General features: G+C 45.3%; 1 protein-coding gene across 1 annotated transcript; it reads left to right on the forward strand.

The window, feature by feature from the left end:
* Nucleotides 2373-3782, forward strand: ADRB1 (adrenoceptor beta 1). Its single transcript, NM_001123074.1, is given in 1 exon segment — nucleotides 2373-3782. A coding segment is annotated over 1 exon segment (1410 nt).

The raw sequence follows: 26713 nt of genomic DNA on the forward strand, positions 1-26713 counted from the left end.
CAACACCACTTTACAGAGAGATGGAGATGGACAGAAGGCCTCCTTCCCACACTCCTTACACCTCACTGCGCAGTCCGGCACTCAGAATCCCACAGCAGCATCCAGCCCAAGGCTCTCCAGCCCTGTGGCTATTTTGAGACTGCCCCGTGAGGGCGGGAACAGAAAAAAGTCAGAAGGGAGACAGGCTGGCAGTGACATGGGTGATACAGCTCTCTGGACGCTCACACTGAACTCAGGGTGCGCCCCCCACCCCCACCCCCAACCCTGTCTTTTCCTTGCTCTCCCTTGGAGAGAGACCTCCCCAAGTTGGCAGGACTAGGCTCACAAGTCCTAGGGCAGGGGTGAATAAACAACTAAGTCACCCACACCTGCCTGCTTTGGGCCTAAAGCAAATCTATATGTTTGGATAGAAAAGAAGGTGAACAGTTCAAACTGTGTGGCTTTATAAACTGAAGAACCATTGCTTGTCGCTCTTGAGTAGCTGTGGAAGTCGGTCTGTCTACAGGGTAAGAATATGAGTTTGGTTCTCATGTTGATGTTCCTTCCAAAAGCTATTCTTTTCCTTCCAATGCTAGAAAGACGTCTGAGCATTATATAACATGTTCACGCACCCTCTCATGGGTAATTAGAAGCTGTTTACTTCTCAAGGATTCAGTTGAAGGCTTTTTATTTTCAAGCCTGAGCTGAGCACTTGACCATGGCCAAAGGGGGGGGGGGAGAAGCTTGCTAACTTTCTGCTGCATTCTGTCTTCATGGTGGCCATCCTGTCGCTGGGTCCCCACATTTAATCACACTGCCTGCTAGGAGAAAGACTGACAAATTTTAAACCCATTCACTGGCCAGCTCAAAATCCTCTGATATAACTTTAAATGCTATTAGATTGTAATCTTCTTGAGTATTTACATGTGTTCTTCTCTCATCCCTGGGAAACTAATCCTAGAGTTCTCAGAATCTGGGAACTTGGGCAAAGGAGAAAACAACCCAGCAGACCCAGAAATAAATCTCAACTCATTATGTCAACCAAAACGAACGTACGTTTTTGTTTGCATCGACTCAGCTCAAATGATAAAATCATGTGAATAATAAAACACCACATCCAAGTGTTATTACTGAAGGTGAAAAGTCTGAAATGTAATTAAATGTGTTCTTTCTTGGTGACAGTGTCATTTACTTTACCTTAACATTCGTGTTTCCTTAAGCCTCGCTCTCCACATTATCGACACACTGTTGCGTCACACTCACACAACCATCAGCTGGGACTGAGAAGTGTGTTTTTCCAACTGGTCTTCAGCATTAGCTGTCAGATGCACAAACGTCCCCATCCTTCCCGCATCTGCTGCACTGGAACCACAGAAGCTTCTTGCAAAAAATAGCTCCCAGAGAGCGTCCCTGACAGATGCGCGGTTTGCTCTAGCAAGGCGCTTGCTGGAAAGTTTCCTCTAACCGCTAACACCCGCCTCTGATCCCCCGAGCTGGCAGGGCGCAGGCTGGCTGGGTCCCCTCCTGACGGGGGAAGGATTTTACACACAGCCTACTAGGCAGCCCAACAGGAGAAACAATCTTGCAGCAGACTCCTTCAACCCCAGCAGGCAGACGGTGCAAGGCGCTCTGGCGCTTGGAGAACACCAAGGTCCCCACCCCGCCGCTAAAGGAAACGCGCGCTCTGCTCTGCGGGGAAACTGCGCACTGGAGGTAAAGGGGTGGCTACTTAAGCTGGGGCGCAAGAGGGAGCCAAACGCCGGAGGCGCAGGAAAGGAGAGATTGGGGGCTGTGGAAGGGGACAGGGTGGGAACCAGGCGCAGTAGGGGGCCGAGGGGAACTGGGCGCTAGAACTAGCGAGCTCAGGGAGGGGCGCGAGCGCAGGAACCCGCGGGCGCCGAGGCGGCGCTCGCTGGGCGATCTCCTCCGGACTCCCCAGAGCTGCTGAACCGCCGGGGGCGGGGAGGGGGTGAGGGGAGTTGCGCGGGGGGGGGGGGGAGAACCAGATCGGGGCGTGCCTTCGCTCGGATTGGCTGCAATAGCCTGACGCGAGGCCCCGGGGGTTGGCTCCAGGGAGTGGGAGTGGGAGCGGGGTGGGGTGGGTGCTGGGTGCCGGGGCTGCGGGTTCCGCGCGCTCAGAAACATGCTGAGGTCCCGGCAGCTGTTCCAGCAGCGACAGCGGCTCCAGCAGCAGCGGCGGCGGCGGCGGCGGCGACAGCGCACAGCTCTGGCGGGGAAGGCGCCCTGCGCCCATGCCTCCGGCCCCGCGCCGCGGCTGCCCTGACCTGGCCGCGACCTCCCTCGTCGCGCCCCGCCGCCCGGGCCTCTGGGGGGGTTCCCCGACCGCGGCCCAACTCCGCCACACCCCCCGCCCCCGGCCTCCGCAGCTCGGTATGGGCGCGGGGGCGCTCGCCCTGGGTGCCTCCGAGCCCTGCAACCTGTCATCCGCCGCGCCGCTCCCCGACGGCGCGGCCACCGCGGCGCGGCTGCTGGTGCCTGCGTCCCCTCCCGCCTCGCTGCTGACCCCAGCCAGCGAGGGATCCGTGCAGCTGTCGCAGCAGTGGACGGCTGGCATGGGCCTCCTGATGGCGCTCATCGTGCTGCTCATCGTGGCGGGCAACGTGCTGGTGATCGTGGCCATCGCCAAGACGCCGAGGCTGCAGACGCTCACCAACCTCTTCATCATGTCCCTGGCCAGCGCCGACCTGGTCATGGGGCTGCTGGTGGTGCCATTCGGGGCCACCATCGTGGTGTGGGGCCGCTGGGAGTACGGCTCCTTCTTCTGCGAGCTCTGGACGTCGGTGGACGTACTGTGCGTGACGGCCAGTATCGAGACCCTGTGTGTCATCGCCCTGGACCGCTACCTCGCCATCACGTCGCCCTTTCGCTACCAGAGCCTGCTGACCCGCGCGCGGGCACGGGCCCTCGTGTGCACCGTGTGGGCCATCTCGGCCCTGGTGTCCTTCCTGCCCATCCTCATGCACTGGTGGCGGGACAAGGGTGCCGAGGCACGCCGCTGCTACAACGACCCCAAGTGCTGCGATTTCGTCACCAACAGGGCCTACGCCATCGCCTCGTCCGTGGTCTCCTTCTACGTGCCCTTGTGCATCATGGCCTTCGTGTACCTGCGGGTGTTCCGCGAGGCCCAGAAGCAGGTGAAGAAGATCGACAGCTGCGAGCGCCGCTTTCTCGGCAGCCCCGCGCGGCCGCCCTCGCCCGCGCCCTCGCCCGGGTCCCCGCTCCCTGCCGCCGCTGCCGCAGCCCCGGTAGCCAACGGGCGCACCAGCAAGAGGCGGCCCTCGCGCCTCGTGGCCCTGCGAGAGCAGAAGGCGCTCAAGACGCTGGGCATCATCATGGGCGTGTTCACGCTCTGCTGGCTACCCTTCTTCCTGGCCAACGTGGTGAAGGCCTTCCACCGCGACCTGGTGCCCGACCGCCTCTTCGTCTTCTTCAACTGGCTGGGCTACGCCAACTCGGCCTTCAACCCCATCATCTACTGCCGCAGCCCTGACTTCCGCAAGGCCTTCCAGCGCCTGCTCTGCTGCGCGCGCCGGGTCGCCCGCGGGAGCTGCGCGGCCGCCGGGGATGGGCCGCGCGCCTCTGGCTGCCTGGCGGTGGCCCGGCCGCCGCCGTCGCCCGGGGCCGCCTCGGACGACGACGACGACGAAGAAGACGTCGGGGCCGCGCCGCCGGCGCCCCTGCTGGAGCCCTGGGCCGGATATAACGGCGGGGCGGCAGCTGACAGCGACTCGAGCCTGGACGAGCGGAGCCCCGGGGGCCGCGCCTCGGAATCCAAGGTGTAGGGCCCAGCGCTCCCTCCCCACCTCCCCAGCGGGGATGCAGGCTCTGCGCCGAGAGAAGAGAACCCGGCGCCCCGAAAGGCTTCCCGGGGGATGAGGAGATCTGTGTTTACTCGAGACCGAAAGCAGGTGAACTCGCAAACCTCGTCTGCATCATCTAAGGCAAACAGAAAAGCCGCGGACCGCTGCACAGAAAGGAAAGTTTGGGGAGGGTGGGAGAGTGGCTTGCTCATTTTTCTTGAGTTCTTTTCTCTGTTTGTGGTCCGTCCTCCTTTTGTGTGTGCGTGTGATGCATCTTTAGATTTTTATTCCCCCAGGTGGTTTTTAACACTTTCTGCGAAGACTAGGGAAGGGATGGGAGAAGCAGGAGAGTTTTTAAAAAGGTGTCTCAACTTGGCTTCCATTCCGTTCCCGGGGACGGGAGCAGTCAACCGGAGAGCAAGGAGGGACAGTGTGTCAGGACATGTTTGCTTTGCAGAGAAATTTCATTTTAAGTCCGGAGCCATGATTTCTCCTGTTCTTAAAGCAGAGGGAAAGGATACAGGCAAAGTTTCAGGAAATTGTAAGCTATTCTTGGAACAAGCCTCACCTTGCTTTCCTTTTGCAGGGCAAGCCGGCTGTCCCCGAGCACCTCCGTGGTCAGGCTGAGGGGTTCCTACCTCACACTGTGCACGTTGCACAGCAAGATAGAGAGACTTGTTTACATTAAACAGCTTATTTATGTATCAATATTAGTTGGGAGGACTAGGCGCTGAGCCTCTGTGACATGTGACTCTGTCCATTGAAGACAGGACAGAAAAAAAAAGGAAATAATTCAGATTACTGCACATGCGGGTAAAAACAAAACAAAGGCATGATTCGAAGTGGCATTTTTGCACAGTATTAGGAATTGTAAAACCCACAGAAGATGTTACTTGCACAAAAAGAAATTAAATATTTTTTAGCAGGGGCGGGGTGGGGTGGGGGCAGATCTTAAAAACTAAAATAAAGTTCAAACTCTACTTCTGTTGTCTATTATGCTATTGAGCTAGTGATTTATTGGGAAAAACACCTTTTTATACTCTTTTATCATGGTACTGTAACTGTATCCATTATTATAAATATAATTATCTTAAGGATATTTTTATTATTTTTTTATGTCCAAGGGCCCACATGAATCTGCTGGTAAAATTTAGCACTTGTGTGTAAATACTCTTTCCTCTGTGTGTTTTGCCAAGTATTTATACTCTGGTGCAACTAACTACTATGTGAGGAATTGGTCCATGTGCAATAAATACCAATGAAGCACAAAAAAAGATTATGTACCGTGTGTCTTTAAGGGGTCAGTGATAATGGAAAAGACAGTTTGTTTTGTTCAAAGTATAGGCTGGATTTCCCATAGAGCTCTTTTAATAGCTTTTCATGACTCAATAGCATAGCAAAATGCCTCTCGACCAAATAAGGCGTGCACCTACTGAGAGCTGCAGACTTGCCCTGAATTTTCACAGTCAGATTCAGAGTATTCTAGACTACTTGTAGGTGTTTTCAGGATCCCATCTGCCACACTTGACTTAAGAAATAATATTTGGGATTGTGTATCTTCTTAAAAAAAAAAAAAGTGATTGAGTCAGGTAACACACGTACAGCCTTGCACAGAAACAGAAAAGAAGACACCTCCTGGAACCATCATTGCCTACTTGGAATTCGGTAAGTGGCATCCACTGCTGGTTTTTGTTTTCCCATAGAAAAATCCCAGCCTATGGAGTGTGCAAATTTCTCCAGTGGCTGTTTAGAACGCAAAACGCTTTCGTGGTTAAGCAAAAATTCATAAAAGAGCCTTTACGTCAATATGTTTCTCTTGGGTAATTAAACAGACTATTTCAGTGGACGTTCTGGGTGGGTAGGTAACAGGTAAAAGAAAATGTGAAGTTTTTAAATTTCACACCCCAAATTATGACACTCTCAATGGCTAGGATAGTTTTCACAAACTTAGTTCCTAAGAAAGTAGAGTGAAATTACATCCTGGGATTAATTCTACATTCTCCAAAATAAGTTTCTCTTTGTATTTTTAAACAAGCTTTTGCTTTCATGACAGTACCGTAAAGAAACCCAAGTGAAAAGTATAAAGTTTGGGCTTTTACTGAGATTTAACATTCACAAACTCTTTTCTACCAAGGAAAGTCAAGAAAGTCAAGACTGATTCCCCCTCCCTTTTTTTTTTCTTTTTTTTTTTTTTTTCTTTTTTTTTTGCAGTGGGATATTCTAAAGACAAGGTGAGCTTCTGCTTCTGAGAGAGGTTAATGTGGATGTTTTAGAGATCAGAGAAGGTTGCAGGAACAGTAGCAGTTTCAGAAAAAGCTTCTCTGTCTAATAAACTGCTAGGTCTAACCCTTCTGGGGGTGGGGGGAGGTGGAAGGGCAGAAGGTGGCAAAAGTTATTTTAAAATACAAAGATAAATACTTAAAGACATATTTTGGAGAATGTAAAAATCAATTTCAGGATGAAATCTCACTCTACTTTCCCCTAGAAACAAATGTAGTCCATTTCTATCCTCCCTTACCCAAGCATGAGTATGTAAGTTGCAATTTGGTAGGGGTTTTGTCCCCCTTTATTTTAAATTAGACTAGAAAATTAATAGACTTTGTTTATGGTTTCATCTGAAGTACAGTCAAGTACCTGGTGAGGCTTCACTTTCCTATTTTGTCTGGATAAGTTGACATTTAAATCAAAAGAAATGTTCCAGCCCCAAACTTACATATGGACTCATCAAACATTGGGTCTTAAGATCATGAAAAGTCCGATAAACTTTAATAGCAAATACACACACACACACACACACTCACATATATATAATTTAACCTCTTAGTAGCCAGGTCCTAAACTCTTCAGTGAATTAGAGAAAAGTCACTGTAATCTTGGTACCAGGTTATATGTATTTGTGGGAAATAGAAAAAATAAAATAAGAAAGAGCTCTCCCTTGAGCTCTCTGAGAATTGCAAGGATTCAGAAACAGACCAGACCATGCTGGTGACCCCTACTATCCACGAAAACTACTCCTTGTGGTTTTGACAAAGAAAGGCATCGATTTATAATAGAAATGTGGGAACCTGGACTACCAATCCCAAGAGCTATGGCAGTGGGAGGTGAAAAGTGCCAATCCTGTTTAAGCTGGCGAGATAATGCCTGGCAGAAGTGAGAGCGACGGGGGGGGGGGGGGGGGGGGGCAATGAATATGCAGAAAATCATCTTTATCCCATGGTTTTGTACCAACACAGGACCAAAGGCAGAAACCTCAAAATTAAAACAGTGATACATATGATCAAGGTTCACTGATGTGTAATTATGTTTAGGTTGCCCTCTGTAAAGTTCTCTCTGTATAACAAGATGTTCCAGCATCTATAAATTCTCGCTCCGGTGCAGGAATGTGTAATCGGTGCAGCAGACTGTTCCATCACTTGGTGAACTTGCCCATATAAAACTTTGCGAATAGAGCTTATTTTTATTTTTTGCTCCGTGCTTTCTTCGGAACGGGAATTATTAATAACTTCTAAGTGGCTATTGTGAAACCTTTCCTTGCACATTTTCCTAGCTTATTTTAATTTCGCATTTGGTTGAACGTGGTGACTTCCTCTGGCAATATGTAAAATTGCCAGGCGGAAATTCTGCACTCAGCGTCTCAGGATGATATTAGCATTCAAGTTTTTAGCAGGAGCTTCTAAGCAAGGGTCGAAAGGAAAATTGTTCCATTAAGTTCTGCTGCCATTTGTGAAAAGGCTTTAAAAAACATTTTCATTTTTTTTTAAACAAAGCTAGACCCATGAGCTCTTTGGAAGGAAAAAAATAAATGAAAACCTTAGCCGTAATTCAAATTAAACACTTTGGCACAGATAATTTAGGTTTATGTGTACATTTCTGGCATAATGTGCTGAGAAATACTAATTCTTTTGACTCCCTGCCAATTTGCTACTAATCAAAATGGAGAAGATATGCACTGTTTGGATTATACCTAAAAATAGTTGTGCTACAGTCACATCAGCAAATGGAATTAAATTAATTTCTCTTTCTTCTCCTTCGCACACACCCTCCACGTTATTTAAATTTCCATCGAGAATATTGCTTCTGAATCTCATAATTTGTGATTCAACCTGTCCCACAGTGCGCTGTTACACCGAAGTTATTTTGGGGCAAACTCCATCGAAGTTCTCTCTGAGAGAGACACCTCTCCTGAAACTCCAGCTTTTACCTCGCTCTCACTTAAAATCTCTACTAGTCTATATCATGTAATCGGACAAGTATTAGTACTATAAATAGATACTCTGTGAATTAATTTACCTCAATAGTCTTTTTACTCTTTCATGGGAGGAAGGAGATGGTTTCTGAATCAATAAGATTTGGTCATTTGATAGCGTAGTTAATAGGCTGCCAAATCCAATTGCTTTAATGACCGACTGGAAAACAGCAGCCCCAAGGGGACGCTGACACTCTGCTGGTGATACTGGAGCATGATCTTTGCGGCTATGTTGGCAGCACCCAAGAAAGCATGGAAAGAAACTGTCTACACCTTCTAAACCTTTGTCTTCACTTGCATGTTGCATTGAACCCACGCCACAGTCGCACCCGAGCCGCAGCAGTGACAACGCTGGATCCTTAACCCACTAAGCCACCAGGGAACTCCCACCAGCCCTTCTTTGGAGCATGTCTTCATTTCCTCTTGAATGAACTAGAAACATCTAGAACTTGTAGTTCTAGATAAATTGTCTACCTAACAGCGTTAACTTCTCATAAACGCTTTCTTAAAACGCTGATTTTTCAGCATCTCTCAATACTTACGACTTCTGTTTTTGTCTCTGTCCACATTCTCTAGCCTATAGCTATAAACTAGTATTTAAGCGATCACACCGTTTTCTTCCTGTTTATGACACAAAACTTACCTATGATGCATTTTAAATGTTTTAAGTTTGGATTTCTACCTGAGAATGTCAGTGTTGCTCCTAATTATGAGGGGGCAAAAATTTAACTATCCTCAGTGCTTTTCCTATAAAAAGTCTTCAGGTTGAGTTTAATATTTAGGATGTGGGGCTTTCTTAACAGGTTTTATTTTTCTGGGGTTTTTTTTATTATTATTATTTTTCAGTTCTCAACTGTATGACCTCGTCGGTTTTCTCAGCATCCTGATTGCAAAGGATAACGTGAACTGTTCCACTTTCGACCATTTGTAAATTAGTTTTCCTGGTCATTATTAGGTGAGCTGCCTTGTGGGAACTGTAGGTAAATTTCTAACCTCAGAGAGCAGAAAATGTGTTTAAGCAGAGGGTTCCAAGACTGGTCACTCTGGCTCCTCTGTGTTTGCTACTGTGCCCAGTGACCTTGGGGAAGTCAGTTGGTTTCCCTGGGTTCACTGCCCACAAAGCCTGATCAGGAGCCTTTGTCTGTAAATCCCTTTGAGATGCTCTGATAGAAGGAGCTTATAACTTTGCAAAGTCTATCATTTTGAATACTTCCTCCTGACCGTCTTTTTCCTTTCCTTGCAACCCCACCCACAAAATCCCAGGGGTTTTGTTTTGTTTTTTGTTTTTTGTTTTTTTTTAAGTGAAAAGAACCACTAAGAATAGCAAAAATATATATAATACCCCAGGCATCTCAACAAATAGTCCTTCACGTATTATACTTAAAATTCCACAAAAACCACAACTGAATAAAATAATCTTCTTCCCGAACAGTGGATTAAAAAACCTGTTTGCTCTGTGCTAAGCAAAAGTGGTTGTTTAATGATTCTGAACCCACAGCCACGTCGAGAAAAGCAAGTCAGTTTGGAAAGTTAGCCAACTGTGCAATTTTGCATTGAGTTGTAAATACTAAAAGCGATACTTTAGATTATTCTCCTTGTCCTGGAATAGCAATTCAGAGATCAAAAGTGCTGAGAGCAAGGGGAGTTTGTATTTTTGCTCTCCTCTCTTTTGTGGCTTTCAGGGCATTGGGTTTCTTTGTTCCCGACTTAATAAACAGTGACAAATCTATGGGAACTTCACAGACATAACTGAAGATCACCTGAGATCTTGAAAAATGCTTTTAAAGAGTAAACATTAATAGATATTCCAATGACATGTTCTAGACTGCAGGGGATTTTTTGGGTTTTCTAAATTCATTAAAAGGGAGTTCTCTTGGGGCACAGTGGTTAAGGATCCTGCATTGTCACTGCAGGGTTGGCTTGGGTTACTGCTGTGGCACAGGTTTGATCCTGGGAACGTCCACATCCTGCAGGCAGGGCCAAAAATTTTTTAAATAGATAAAAAGTAAAGCCATTAGAAGTAACATTTTAGTAAAATACTCTTTTTAAGGAATTCCTTGGAGTTCCCATTGTGGTTCAGTGGGTTAAGAACCCAACATAGTATCCGTAAGGACTCAGGTTTGACCCCTGGCCTCATTTACTGAGTCAAAGATCCAATGTTGCTGTAAGCTAGGGTGAGGTCACACATAAAGCTCAGATCTGGCGTTGCTATGGCTGTGGTGTAGGCCTGCAGCTGCAGCTCCAGTTCAACCCCTAGCCCAGGAACTTCCATGTGCCACAGGTGTGGCCATAAAAAATAAAAAATAAAAATAAAGAATTCCTTGGGCTTCAATGATTCTATGATCAATCCTGAAATAATGTATGTGTGTGTGTGTGCGTGTGTGTGTGTGTGTTTCCTTAAAAGAGGCTTAGCTAAGTACAACCGAGTCACTCAGAAAACTTGCCAAATCTTAGGTATGGGAAGTACCTTGAGCCATCTAGTAAGCAGCACTCCTGGACTCAAGCAATGTTACAAGCCTACTCTGCACCTATACTCTAAGACCGCGTAGACTGCCAGGAGTGATGGGATTTAATTTGAGATTTAAAGACCTGGTCCATCAATTTATGTATCACTGGCAATAAAAAGGCAAATGTTTTTGCATTTGCAAAACTTTCTGTTTTGTGGGGGTTTTTTTGTTTTTGTTTTTTTTGTTTGTTTGTTTGTTTTTCTTTTTTTTTTGTCTTTTGTTGTTGTTGTTGTTGCTATTTCTTGGGCCGCTCCCGCGGCATATGGAGGTTCCCAGGCTAGGGGTCAAATCGGAGCTGTAGCCACCGGCCTACGCCAGAGCCACAGCAACGCAGGATCCGAGCCGCGTCTGCAACCTACATCACAGCTCACGGCAACGCCGGATCCTTAACCCACTGAGCAAGGGCAGGGACCGAACCCGCAACCTCATGGTTCCCAGTCGGATTCGTTAACCACTGCGCCACAATGGGAACTCCTGTTTTTTTTTTTTTTTTTTAGGGCCATACCCACAGCGCATGGAAGTTCCCAGGCTAGGGGTGGCAACGCAACTGGAGCTTCCAGCCTAGACCACAGCCACAGCCATGCCAGATCCAAGTCACATCTGCAACCTACACCGCCCCAGCTCAGAGCAATGCCAGGGCCTTAACCCACTGAGCAGACCAGGGATTGAACCCACCCACATCCTCATGAATCTTAGTCGGGTTCATTACTGCTGAGCCACTACAGGAACTCCCATTTGCAAAACATTTTGTAAATAAAATGCAAGATAAAAAGCCAACATTTACATGTTGTAAATAAAATGCAAAATGAAAAGCTAACCCAAATCGCACTGGCTGCACTGCCTCATGATTAATCTCAATGGAATCTGAAAACTCATGACAGGGCCACTATTTTCTGTATTGAAATTCTTCCAATGATACATATGAAAAACAGCCCCCCTTCAGCTTTCTATGAGCTAATTCCATTTCTTCTTATAAGCAACATCTAATCCCTCTCCTCCTTTCTGTTGTTCAGAGGAGAATCCCACTACATCCCCATTGCAGGGATTTTTCCTGCTGGACTGTTAAATGTGGCACTGGGCCTGGTAGCATTAACAGGCGATCCTTTCTCTAATTGTGCTGCTAATTTTTTCCAGCATCACCAGAGCCACAAAACTCGGTGGATCTGAAAAAAATACTGTGCCAAGTGACAAAGGGTAACAAGAAACTTATGAAGTTCCTTACCCTACTGCAAAAAGCATCTCTGTAAGCAAAGGACAAAACAGCAATATAAAGTTTACTCAAATAGAATTCCCGGAGTTCCTGTTCTGGCTCAGCAGAAACAAATCTGACTAGTATCCATGAGCGCGCAGGTTCAATCCCTGGCCTCGCTCAGTGAGTTAGGGATCTGGTGTTGCTGTGGCTGTGGGGTAGACCAGCAGCTGTAGCTCTGATTCAACCCCTAGCCTGGGAACCTCCACATGCCGTGTGTGTAGCCCTAAACAAACAAACAAACAAAAAAACTCCTTCCCCAAATGGCAAGTGTTTACAAGGTTCCTCACATCTTTTGTGGGCTAATAGCGTTAATATACCTATATGGACAAATGATTTTTTTTCCCATTAGAACTGCTCAGAAGATACCTGGGGAGTTTAACTATTGGGAGGATTTCTGCGATGAGGCTTCCAGTTGGAATTCCTCTGTTTACCTGTTCCTAAAAGGCTGAGGGTACTATGTCCTGAGTGAGCGTGCTATGTCAGATTCGACCAGCTCTGAGCCTGTCCCCAAGGCACTGACACTCTGGTGGGGGGAATCAGACACCCATAAGTGAAGAGAGACAAAGAATAAGGCAAGTGTGGCTGTGTGCCAGACACGTGGGCCCCAAGTAAGGGCTCTAGACCAGCACTTTCTAAGAGGCATGCAGTGCAAATCATATCTTTCATTTTACATGTTCTGGCAGCCACATTTTTCAAGTAAAAAAAATAAACAGGTGAAGCTAGCGTTACATTTCAGCATGTAATTGTTGTAAAGGCATAGGAAAAAGATACTTTTCTTTCTACTGTATCTTGGAAATCTGATGTCCATCGGACATGTATAGGTATCTCAACTGAGACTCACCACATTTCAAGTGCTCAATAGCCACATTCGGCTGGTAGCTACTGTATTAACATCTCAGCTCTGAAGTTCAGCAGAGGGAGTGAATGGATGGAGAGGCATAATCTAGAAGCTTGGTGATGTTGTAGATCTTGGATAAGGGGATAAAGTGGTGTGACAGGCCATTCCATGAGAAGTTACAAGGGGAAGGAAATCGCATGAAGAAAAGCATTGAGGTATAGATACTGTCAAGATGAATTTTTAAGACAATGAATAGCCAGTTGCAGACAGTTCATGTTGATGCAGTAAGTAAAAGATGAAATTGGGAAAGCAGCTGGGGAATAAATCAGAAGGTTAATGAGAAATCCTTGAGCCCTAACCTTCCTGGAAGCATAGAGGTACTTTTTTTCTTTTTATGGCTGTACCTGCTGCATAGGGAAGTTCCCAGGCTAGGGGTTGAATCACCACGGCAGCCTACACCATAGCCACAGCAACACCATATCCAAGCCATATCTGTGACCTAGGCCACAGATTGCAGCAATGCCAGATACTTAACCCACTGAGCAAGGCCAGGGATTGAACCCACATCCTCAGGGACCCTCTGACAGGTGCTTAACCCAGTGAACCACAATGGGAACTCCCCGTGGAGATTTATGTGCAAGAGTGTCCTAAGAAAAGCAGTGGTTTAGAAAGATTAACCTGGTATCAGAGGCATGATAGGCAGATATCACATCTTAATCTTCAAAATCATTCTAAGTAAATTTACTAATCGAATTTTACAAAAGATGAGTATTTACAGAATCTCACACAGTAAATATGAGCTCATTATTAAATTGACCCTCTGGTTTTCATCTATCAGCCTCAGGAGCTGACCCAGAGAAACGCGTCCTTGCCAAGCAGGTTTCTGACTGCATAAGGCTGAGGGCCTCGTAGATGCTGGAACGTTTACCCCCTTCAGTGGTGAAATATATGAGCTTAGGCAATTTGTTCAAGACAACAGGTGAGCCATCTTGATCAAGTCTAGGCTCCTAACTGGTAGGTCCATCTCTTATTCATGTCACCAAGTGGCCTATTTCCCACAGGGCTGGAAGCTCCCTTGGGATAAAGACCTTGTCTTTTCTCTCTGACTCTACAATGGTGAACGCATTCCCTGGCACAGGTATGAACTGAATTTTTGTTGGCTGAATTCAGCTTGAAGCAGAGAACCAAGTTCTCTGGCTTCTGCAACAGTTTCAGAATGTAGTGATAATAGAATTCCCTAGAGCAGGGTACTGCAAGATGCAATGGAACCCTCTATTTCCTTTGCAATCCAGGTTTTCACTACAGACATAGATCATAGCTTCCCTAAGAAAGATGCTAAGCCTCAAATTGCAACATGGATGGGATATTCTCCACTGGTGTCAGAGGAAGTAATGAGATGGTTTCCCAAGTATTTCTAAGAAATGAATTTATTTCTAGAAATGGAACATAGATGGCTGAATTATTGATTTCAGCAGCATAAATGCAAAGAGTATGAAGGCGGAAAGGTACATCATTATTCTTTAAAAATAGGCATTTCACTACAATTGTTAAATAAGAACTACATGTTCTAGGCTCTAGGTTCGGTTGTCAACGTGTAAAATACTGGATTTATTTGTCACTTACTGTATTCTATTTTAAATGGGGTTCTAGCCTTTCTAACAAAGATCTATAGCCTTTTTTTTTTTTTTCTGTCTTTTTGCCATTTCTTGGGCCGCTCTCGCGGCATATGGAGGTTCCCATATGCTAGAGGTCCAATCGGAGCTGTAGCCACCGGCCTACACCAGAGCCACAGCAACGAGGGAACCAAATCACATCTGCAACCTACACCACAGCTCATGGCAACGCCGGATCCTTAACCCACTGAGCAAGGGCAGGGATCGAACCCGCAACCTCATGGTTCCTAGTCGGATTCATTAACCACTGCGCCACGACGGGAACTCCTATAGCCTTTTTTCTTACTTAACTTTCAAAGGATAAATCCCCTTTCCCTACCTCAAGCTTTCTCCCTGGACCCCAACAGTCAACATAGCTAAGATAATCAGATCCCATTTCACTACCTTATAGACTTCAGTTTTAATTTTTATTTTGGCATTCCCATCCTGTAAGAAATAACAAATTATCCATGAAAAGGTGTATTTGGAGCAAACATCACAGCCCTCAAAAAAGCTTCTGTTTCCCATATAAGTCTTGTCCATTTGAGAGAGATTCATAATCAAAATTTTCCCATCTTTACACAAGAAACAGAGTTCATGTTGAATCTTTAACTGTTTGGGTGGAAATTATATGGATTCTTGCCTTTTGACAAAGCATTAAAACTTTAGCAGGTATTCTTTATGTATGCATGTACTCAACACAGCAGAGTTCATTTTAAACAGCATTGCAGGAGTTCCTGTTGTGGCACAGCAGAAACAAATCCGACTAGTATCCAAGAGAATGCGGGTTCAATCCCTGGCCTCACTCAGTGGGTCAGGGATCTAGCATTGCCATGAGCTGTGGTGCAGGTCACAGACAAGGCTCAGATCCTATCTTGCTGTGGCTGTGGCATAAGCCAGCAGCTACAGCTCCGATTCGACCCCTAGACTGGGAACTTCCATATACCATGGGTGCAGCCTTAAAAAGCAAAATAAATAAATAAATAGCACTGCATTTTTACTACCTTTATTGCTCAGATTATTGTTGTAGCAATGTAGAGTGTGATATGAGGAGACCCCCACAGGGGCCATAACCTTCCAGCATTTACAGGCCTTTGGCCTTAAACACCCAGAAACCTATTTGGGAAGAATGCATTTCTCTGGATCAGCTCCTGAGATGAGTATATAACACCAGAAAGCCAGTTGAGTAATTTACAAGGTAGCCATCACAGGCCTATTACACTGTTTTGAGTGTGAGCTCATCTTCTGTCTATTCCCAGGGAAGAAAATGATAATCAAAAGGTTGCTTAGCAAGCATGGGGCCAAAACAAAGGAAGCTGGTTGCAAAATTTAACATTCGGGACATCATAAATAGGCTGGATTCCTGAAAGTCTGCTTGCTTCCTAGCCTAGATGGGGCTTGGATGGACACGGCCAATATTTAACTCTGTGTCTCCTTTATTTCTGTCACCAATGGCTTCTGCAACCCCTCCCCCAACAGATGCATTCTTCCCTTATAGAAGTTAGGACATCTAAGCAGGTCACAGTCAAGTCTTACTGCTTTGGCTGTCTCTTTATAAGGACAGCACATCTGCACTCATGATCATGCATTATTTCTGGGTTAATGGAGGGTGGGAGCAGGGAGGATATTTTGCCAGCTCCCCTGCAACACTGAGATTAAAGCATAAGCCCCATAAATAGGCTCTTGGTTCCATATCTACGTCATGGGAACCCAGGGTTTGTTTTTTTTTAATTTTAAAGAATTTTTATTTTTCATTTACAGTTATTACAAAATATTGACTATATTCCTCATGTTGTGCAATATATCCTGAAGTCTTTCTTATACCCAATAGTTTGTGCCTCCCTCCCTCCCTACTGGTAACCTCTAGTTTGTTCTCTATATCTGTAAGTCGGCTTCTTTTTCGCTATATTCACTAGTTTGTTGTATTTTTTAGATTCGACATGGTAGAGATATTGATAGTATTTCTTTCTCTCCTTGACTTATTTCATGTAGTATAATGCCCTCCAAGTCCATCCATGTTGCTGCAGATGGCAAACTTTTGTTCCTTTTTTATGGCTGAGTAATATTCCATTGTGTGTTTATGTGTACACACATACGTACCACATCTTCTTTATCCATTCATCCGTTGATGGACACTTAGGTTGCTTCCATGTCTTGGCAATTGTAAATAATGCTGCTATGAACACTGGGGGGGCATATATCTTTTTAAATTAGTGTTTTTGTTTCTTCAGCTATACAGCCAGGAGTGGGATTTCTGGGTCATATGGTAGTTCTAGTTTTAGTTTTTTGAGAAACTTCCATACTGTTTTCCACAGTGGCTGCACCAATTTACATTCCCACCAACAGTGTGCAACGGGAACCCAGATATTTGACTCTGTTAACCTCGCTAGCAGAAATAGCATTGTTTCAGTTGAATTTAGTGATGTGATCCTTTCCCTTAAATACATTAAATATATGCCTGGCTGGCCATTCAGACTTTCTTTGATTTCCTATCAGATGAATTCGAACTCTAAGTACATGTTCTTGATCCGTATCATAAAAACCTCTTAGCTAAGTTTGCCTCTGAAAATGTCCCTTTCTTAGGTCATCCTAGGGTAGAATTCTGGGCAGATATCTAAGAGTTGAATCATGCTTATCCACAGGAGAAAAAGGACGATTTTTTTCTGATGGCACTGAGGGATTGGATTTCACAACCTAATACATTTGAGATTATAATTTTAGAGCAAAGTATGAAATTTATCACATAAAAGATGATTATGCTCTTAGACCTTTTGTTTCCAACCAATACACTAATGTAGTGTCATTTGACTGGGTTGAAAATTGATTTACAATCATTTACTCATTTGTTTTGCCTACTATGCCCTGGGCCCTCTGCAGTATATAGAACAAGACAGACACAGCCCTTATAGGCTGCCACTCTCATATTTCCTCTACCTGCTGTTTCAAAGCATTGGTAGAGAGAGAAGGAACAAGTGCTTATTGGAGTCCATTTCCCAAAGGTCAGCCTAGTTTGGAGAGGTGAGATAAGTATCTTGTTCTTCTTTTATGAGTGACCACGTAGACATACCCACAAAAGCTTTTTAGGCAAAATACAAGGTCTAGGTCCACCAGCCCTGACCTGAGGCCCTGTGGGGGCAGATGTGTTTTTGGAATTCAGAATTGGGGGGCTTCTAGGAAGGCACTATGGTGCACAGATGACACAGTACATAACATCCTAAGTTCAGGTCAGCATTCCACAATCAAACAATGTCTCTGCAGTGAAATGTATGACTATTCACCCAAAGTAGATAAATAATGACTATAAATAGCCTCATGCCAGTTCAGGTCAGATTTTGCTGCCAAATGAGTTCACGTCAGTCCGCGTTTACCGTCAAACGAGTTATGGAAAATACTCTATCTTCAGAGCTTTCTGGGTTTGGGAATTGAAAGTGAGAAATTGTGGGCCTGTGTGATGGATTATCCCTTTATGTCATCTACTCTTTAGGCAAGGGAATGAAAGATATTTAAACCTACCAAATGCATTCAATCAATTAATTTACAAGTACTATTATTCAACAAGTAATTGTCCTATGAGGAATCAGCACAGTTATTTAAACAGTGGCAACTGCAGGGAGATATTGATATAATAAGCGACATCCTGGGAGTTCCCGTCATAGCTCAGTGGTTAACAAATCTGACTAGCATCTGTGAGGACACAGGTTCAATCCCTGGCCTTGCTCAGAGGGTTAAGGATCCCGCATTTTGGTGAGCTGTGGTGTAGGTCTCAGACACAGCTCGGATCCTGCATTGCTCTGGCTGTGATGTAGGCCAGCAGCTACAGCTCCAATTCAACCCCTAGCCTGGGAACTTCCGTATGCCATGGGTGTGGCCAGAAAAAAAAGTAAGTGGCATCCTGCTAGCAGATGTGAAGAATGGCCAAAGGCTTGACAGTGATTGTGGGCAACTTTCTGGAAAGAACCAACAAGAGCCGCTGTTATACAGTCAGCCCACTGTTTGTCAGAGGCAACATACCAGCCCTGAAACTATCCCTGATGACTACAAGGCTGATTTCAGAGAATCTCAGGATTAGAATCACTTTAAAAATCACTGTAGGGAGTTCCCATCGTGGCACAGCAGAAACAAATCCGACTAGGAACCATGAGGTTGCCGGTTCAATCCCTGGCCTTGCTCAGTGGGTTAAGGATCCGGCGTTGCCCTGAGCTGTGGTGTAAGTTGCAGACATGCCTCAGATCTGGCATTGCTAGGGCTGTGTAGGCTGGCAGCTGTAGCTTTGATTCAACCCCTAGCCTGGGAACCTCCATCTGCTGCAGGTGCAGCCCTACAAAGCAAAAATAAATAAATAAATAAAGTAAATAAAAATAAAAATCACTGTAGTCCAACCACCTCTTAGAGCAAAGAACCTTCTTAGCCTTTGGTCACCAACCCCTTGAAGATTACAAAAGAGAAAAAGAAAAGCTTCTTATCTTCACCCCAGAAAGATGTCCATAGGCGATAAGTGTCACAATCATTTTCAAGAGATCTATTGACCCTGAGCTGAAAATTCCTGCCCGAGATGCTTGCCATATTTGAAAAGAAGGCTAATGTTTTATAATTTCTCAGCAATCTAAGTACCCTTGAGAGTGTCTATATTTTCAGCTGCTCATACATTGACTGTGGTCATATGTTTCAGTGGCTTCTGAGACATTTATCTCAACTTATGATTTCCTATGCCATGTTTATAAGATAAACATTTCTGAACTCACTGTGACCTTTTGTCTTTATCATGGAGGTTGAAAAGAGGAAACATAATGACATTGTCTTGGCTTTTCTTTTTGTATTTTTACTTCCCATATCACGCCTAACTCAGAGGAGGGAGAAATAGAAAAAGAAATCCTCTATGGAAAAGACATAAAATTTCCTACTAATGAATTTATCAGGCATCAGTTTTCAATTTGACGTAAACTGGGAGAGGACATGGTGAAGTAAATTTTCTAAGTGTGGCGCTGTCACTGGAGAAACGATTTGTACTCGTCTCTGGCAGCAAATCATGATTTAGATGTGTCAGTATGGGGCACTCCATTCTGCTGACATTTTTAAGGGTCTGGTAGGATTCTGTGCGTGTGCAGAGGACACTTCCTTCTGTGCATTATCCAAATGGTTCATCAAGAGCCTCCTTCTCAACCGAGGTATCTCAAAGAGACAGACCACCAACACCAGCACCCTGGCACACAGGCAGAAGGTGTGTGTGACCGCCACAATCACATCAGAGACAGATTTTGCTTTGTGCAAGAACTTAAAGTGATGGTTCTTGTCAGCTGTGGACAGAAAAATTGCCCTGCAGCCTCTTTCCAGTTAGCCTGGTGAAATAAGCTTGCCTAAGGGCAAGCGAGATCCTAGCTGAAATCTCACCCTGTTACCAGGCATCTTCCAACAACTTACCAGACTGTCTGTACAAGGACTGGGCAATGAAAAGACTAGGCAGGTCAACAAAATCACAGCGAAGTCAGATGACTGACTCCTTGCCCTTCCTGCATGTAGTCTTATCATCAGACTCAGGCCAGAGCCCAGGGAAAGTGATGGAGAGCGAGCCTTAGGTCAAGTGGCCAAGGGACATGGGGTTTCCCTTCCCATTGTCACCCCTGAGGACCACTTCTTCACCTTTCCCAGCAGGAGCAAAACTCTCGATTATAACATTCCACATATTTGGCTCAATCCTTTGCGGCTATTCAGTGCCAAAAATACACTGTAAACATTACAAAAGACAAAATCTGATGGGATCTTGAAAAACACTATGCTAAGGGAAACAATCGTACACAAAAGCCACAAGTTACAATTCCATTAAATACAAAGTGTCCAGAATAAGCCAACCCATAAAGACGGCATGTAGGCAAGTGGTCACCAGAGGCTGGGAGGAGCCGGGCATGGAGAATGGTTAATGGGTGTGCAGTTTCCTTTGGGGTGATGAGAATGTTCTAGAACTGGATACTGATGATGACTGCCCCTTTTTACATGTAATGAAATGCCACTGAACTGTGAACTTTCAAATGATTAAAACGGTAGATTTTATGTTATGTGTCTTTGACCACAATTAAAAAAAAATCTGATAGGGTCTTTTTCTACTATGCTTGCAATGTATTCCCATAGAGAGAAACATAAAACAAAAATTGGGCAAAATATTTCAATGAAAGAAAAGGGGAGAAAATTTATTTCAACTTCAAGGTATACATTTTTATCAAAGTGGAAAGCAAGCAAGGAAGAACCTCAGTCTTCATGAGTCAATGCGATTCCCTCATCTTACAGCCAAGAAGTTAAGGTTTTCGTGGTAACTGGTCTTGCGAACAGACATCCAGACTAGAATCAGGTTCTACCAGACTGTGACCTACCATTAGTCTGCATTGCTGGCTGTATGACTTGAGTTACTTTAGTCTTTCTGAATCTTGGTTCCCACATCAATAAAATGGGCCTGAAAGTCCCCAAAAGGTCACCAGACCACCTGTTGATAACAGCAAAGCCAAATTTATTAGAGCTTAGTGCAAGAAGGGAGAGTGCCGTCTTGACAAAGTCTTAATTTCTCAGAGGAGAAAGTCAGAAAGGATATTTACAGGGCTTTGGGATCTGGTCTCAAGTGATGTACAGCAAGTCTTTTTTTTTTTTTTTTTTTTTTTTTTTTTTTTTTTTTTGTCTTTTTGCCTTTTCTAGGGCCGCTCCTGTGGCATATGGAGGTTCCCAGGCTAGGGGTCGAGTTGGAGCTGTAGCCACTGGCCTTCGCCAGAGCCACAGAAACGAGGGAACCAAATCACATCTGCAACCTACACCACAGCTCATGGCAACGCCGGATCGTTAACCCACTGAGCAAGGCCAGGGATCGAACCCGCAACCTCATGGTTCCCAGTTGGATTCGTTAACCACTGCGCCATGACGGGAACTCCTACAGCAAGTCTTTTAAAGTGGAGCTGACTGAGTTTGGACAAAGTTTATAGCATCACAGCCTAGGATGGGTAGAGATAGCAGGGCGAGGGTCTTGAAGGAAGTCTTGACACACTTGTTTGAATAGCAAACGCTTTACCTGTTCCTTTGGATATATTGATCTGCAGGCATTTCCTGAAGCAAACTGGACAGTTATTTATTGGTTTACAGTTTTACTGCTCCTGAGGGAAGAGCTCCTGGAACACACCCACGAGGTCATGTTGACATGGGCTGTCTCAGTTCCAGGACCTGAGAGTTCCGTTATGTGTGATGGGCCACAATGATTATACGTCACTCACACAGTCAGTGCCTGCACTCGATACATCCTTTATTTTCTCCCAAAGTCTCATGACCATTCCCAGTAAAATACTTGCTCCTAGATAGTGAACTGCAGCCAGAATGAGAACCACATGTTCTGCCTTGCCTTCTAGAACCCTTTCCACCACCCAGGATTGGTTTGGGTTCTCCTTCTCAGGTCTTCAGCGACAGTAAAAAGCTCCGAATCTTTCCACCATTCTGAATGAAGAAGCCGCAGAGCTGAGGGATTGTGATGCCAAACCTTGATCTTAGGTTTCCTGTCACTTGACCTGTGACCCTCAGACAAATGTTTGCCTCTTTCAGCCTCACTTCCTTATGTATAAAATAAGGATGGCTGTGCTTAGCATGCAATACATACTCAGCTCATTTTTTTATTTTTTATTTTTTTTTTTCTGCTTTTATAGAGCCACACCCACGGCATGTGGAGGTTCCCAGGCTAGGAGTCGAATCAGAGCTACAGCTGCCAGCCTACACCACAGCTACAGCAACACCAGATCCAAGCCACTTCTGCAACCTACACCACAACTCACAGCAACGCTGGATCCTTAACCCACGAGGTGAGGCCAGGGATCGTACCCGCATCCTCATGGAGAGTAGTCAGATTTATTTCCACCGCACCACAATGGGAATGCCTCAGCTAATTTTTAAAATTAATAAATATATGTTTCCAAATTCTAATTGCAACTCCTTTTCTTTTTTTTTTTTTTTTTGTAAATCAACTGTAATTTTGCAACTCCTTTTCTAAAGTTTGACAATGACAATTTTTTTTTGGCTCTATTTTCACTTATTCCTTATCTTTTGGGAGAACCTGGGTGTGGCTCTCAGGATGCTGAGAAAGTAGCCTTTCTGACAGAATCCTGAGCCTGACCTACTCAGAGAAAGGACACAGAATCCCATGGGACACAAGGGACCCACAGTTTAAACCAAAAAGGTTCACATGGTTTAAATAGGCAGCCCCAAAGTTAAGTCTGATGATCTGTCAAGCCTACATCTTCTCTCTTCCTATTTGCACTCTCTCCTTTCCTATGACTTCCAACCTCCTTCATGGGCAGAGCTGTTGACATTTTTAGCTTCTCCCTTGCAACCTGATTTACCGCCTAGGGGTCAAGTACAACAGTCTTTGTTTCAGTATTTATTTATATAAACTAGCACTCTGACCTGTAGAGTTACCCCCATCCATATGGCAGGTCAAATCCATGACATGAGAGTATTGCAAATGATCCCTCTTCGGCACACTTCCAATGGAGGCATCAGGGAAAAATAACTCCCCCCAAACTAGGTATTGGGACCAGCATGGGTTCTAATGCCCTCGGCCCCCAGTAAATTTGGGGGAATCATTTTATATCTTTTAACCACAATATTGAACTTGAAAAAGGCTGACAGTTGAACAGAGTAACAGCAAAGATATTTTCCTAGCTCTGATGAGCTGTAACTAGCTACTTTGCATGATGGGTGTTTTCCTGAAAATTCAGGCTCTCCTTGAAGGCAAACCCAATAACTTTTTTTTTTTTTTTTGTCTTTTTTAGGGCCACACCCTCAGCATATGGAAATTCCCAGGCTAGGGATCGAATTGGAGCTGTAGCTGTCAGCCTACACCACAGCAACACAGAATCCAAGCCACATCTGTGACCTACACCATAGCTCACAGCAACACCAGGATCCTCAACCCACTGAGCAAGGCCAGGGATCAAATCCACCTGCTCAGGGATAATATTTGGGTTCATTACTGCTAAGCCATGACAGGAACTCCCCCAATAACTTTCTAATTTTTTTTAAGTGATCAAAGTGAATGGGTTAATTCATAGTTTTCTATCCAGAGACAATTATTGCAATTCACATGGAGGCCAGGTACCACCATAGGTAATGGCAGCACATTACCTAAGGTATTCACAGCCTGGTGGAGGAGGCAGTCAATGTAAGCCCCTAAATGAATTATGCAGGGTTTACCTTGAGACCCCCAAAGAGGGAACAGATTCTAAAACAGACTTGGACAGTCAGGGAGAGCATCTCCCCGCAGATATCAAGGGAGCTGGAACTGGGTTGACTTTGTCGGTGTTGCCAAGACAAAAATGGAATTCCAAGCACAGGAGGGAACTTTCCAAAAGCACAGAGGCAAGGGAGACTAGGCGGATTCCGAGGTCAGCAAGAACGTTTGCATGGCTGGAGCCTACGGCTGCCAAGGCTTGAGCAGTGGGGAAAGAGTCCCAGTAAATGGACAAAGGCTGGACTCGGGGGAGGAGGTTAGAGATCTTACCAGGAACTGGGGACTTCATTCCAGAGGACAGAGTCACTGAGGTTTGAAGTCAAAGAACCACTGAGTCAGATTTGAGTTCTGTCCCCTGCACTCAATAAGAATAAGGGGCATGGACCGGTGAGACAGAACTGGCGAAAGGGAGATGGGTTAAGAGAGTCAAGAAGAGAAGAGAAGGCCATCAACTGCAGAAAGGAAGGCAAGGTTTTGTTGGGGGAAACAGAAGGAGGGGTGTGGTCTGAGGTTCCCGAGTTTGATGTGGACACACAGGGAGAGAAGTCCCCCAGGCAGCTAAGAAAATAGATTTGGCTTTCAGGGTTGGGTGAGTTGCAGAGATGTGGATATTGTTGGCTCACGTCTGGGGAGAAGTGAAAAGTGAAAACTTTCTTATACCGCTGACAAAAATAAAACTAGTGAGAAAATCATGGTAGGAGAGGGATGAATAATTTCTAAAGGTTCCCTTTGGCTTATTACTTATATCCTCACAGATAAACCATTCTTTAGAGCCAATTCTGACATTCTATCATAGCAGGTAAGAATAGCATAGGTTCTAGGAGTATTAAATATATATGCATATGCATGCCAGCATGTGAATATTTTGCAGGTATATGTATGTGTGTCCTTCCTCCTTCTAGAAGATAGTACATCACCTTCAAGCCAGGTGGGTGGCCCAAGAATAGCTAGGCAAAAGTTAAATCCGCTTCTTTATCTTTGAGTGCGTTGCCCTTCCATCACTGGAAGAATGCGTTTGGCCCCCAAGGACTTGGGAGCAGGCAGACAACGTAGTTCTTACTTTAGAAGTGGTACTGTTAGAATAAAGAGCCTGAGAACCGGAACTGTTGCCAGAAATAGTCGGGTAAATTCACCCACTTCCAAGAAGGTCGCCCAGCTTCAGAGCAGGGTGCAGGCAGATTGAAGCAGTTTTGGCACTGCCACCTCTAAGTCTGTCGGTTGAATAACTTAGAGCTCTTTGCTCCCTCGATGGAGAGCGCTGGTGTTGACCGGGCGTTTTCTGTTCCTCTCTGTTATACTGTTTCTCCTGCTGTGTCACAGGAATCCCTGCTATCAGGTGACTTTCCCTGCTGAGTGCCTCTCCCTTCTAACAGCTACCTGTTGAGAATCCTATTTTTCATGAAGCATTATAACCCAAGAGAGCTGTCATGTCAGGTTTTAAATAGGAGCCCCAGAGATGTAGTCATTGGACAACAGACAGCCTTAAACAATAGAAAAAGCCAGTGATGGCAAGAGATGTTCATTACCTGAATTCATTACCTCACCTCAGCCGGGGAAGGGGCCAGGGGGGCAGAGTCAGAGGAGAATCATAAGGAAACCCCTTAACGGAGGCAGAGGCCACTACACCCCTGTGGGTATCCGGCTCACATTAACAATACCTCTGTCCTTCGAGGGCATTGGGAGGGTCCCGATCCCAGAACAGGAATTGGAGCAATAGGGCGATAATCTCAGGAACGATGTGTAACTCTAGAGAATGCCTTGAAATGATGGCTCACTTTTCTTTAGCGTTTATTTTACTTAACATCACGGGAAGTGCTCTTACAGAGGGCATCACTTGATCTGAGAGAACACTGCGAGACGAGTCCTGCATCAGCACATTTTACTGATGAGGAAACTGAGGCTTGGTTTGGTCAAATGACTTGCCCCAGAGTCCAGCGCTGGGAAGTGGCTGTCAGAGCTTTGGGGACCCAGGCACTTTTCTCCAGGCCCTGCCCTCTTGTCCTCACCTGACCGTCCTACCCAGGATACCAAAATGCCCTTTTAGGGAAATGAGTGCAATACCTCCCTGCACCCCTGGCACCGGGCTCTCTGAGTCACACCATCCTTTGTTAGATGGCAGCTTGGGTTTCAGTCAAGAGAGTGACTCTCTGAATCACCCTCGAGGTGGGGAGCAGAGGTTGGGGTTTATTCCCATGGCATCCTTCTCCCTGCCCCACCATGGAACCATGAGGTCCCAGGTAAATGCAGATACTCAAAATGTCCAAAGGTGCAAGACCCAAGGACACATCCGCACGTGCGGATTCCAAATCACGTTTTTAATATTCATGGCTCCTTTATGTTTCAACTGATTTCCTCTTCGGGCCACGGCTTTTTCTGTCCTCACGCACAAGAGAATCGTTACTTTGCTTTCTGGGCTATACCCTAGGTAACTCAATTCCAAGGTCTTACCCCCACAGTATTTTTTCCCCATCTCCCCTGATCTAGGGAAATTCAAAATTCCACATCCACAGACCCCTGGGACACAGTAGACTATTGAACCCCACTGGGCAGAAGACCTTTAAAGAGCAGCCCCTGGTCCATTGCCCTAGATGTCATTAACGACCATGGCAGGCGAAGGGAGGGGAGGGCATTAAAAACCCTGGCTAATTGATAATCACTCAGAAATTAATACAAAGCATCTCCGAAATGCAAATTGTGAGGTGTTTACTGAAGCCTCTCCATATCCCTGTGCTGAGCACTAACACACAAAAACTCTTCCAAAGGACTTATGTCTGGTTACGCTCGGAAGAATAATTAGAAGAAAAGGTGGTATTACATGTAACCACCCATGTTAAAATGTGCAGGAGGTGATTCAGTTGGTCAAAGCGTATGGTAGAATCACATTTCAGATACACACCTACACAATAAAGCGAGCTACCACTTTCTTTGCTTAAAACTCCAACAAGAAGTCCATAATTTTCTGCGGGAAGCTCTGACATCTGGCTAAAGACATCAGTCAGCATCGTCTTCCTGGCATTTAGGGTTGCCCTCTTATTGGAGCCTCATTTTAATACCCTTGCATTATTTAATAAGAAATGCAGATGCTATCGCCACAAACGGGGCTTTTTTTTTTTTTTTTTTTTTTGCTCCTTAGATGTTATTTCAAAACCGTATTCTCCAGGACAATACTTT

The sequence above is a fragment of the Sus scrofa genome, chromosome 14 (assembly GCF_000003025.6).
Source record: "Sus scrofa isolate TJ Tabasco breed Duroc chromosome 14, Sscrofa11.1, whole genome shotgun sequence".
Classification (NCBI taxonomy): Eukaryota; Metazoa; Chordata; class Mammalia; order Artiodactyla; family Suidae; genus Sus; species Sus scrofa.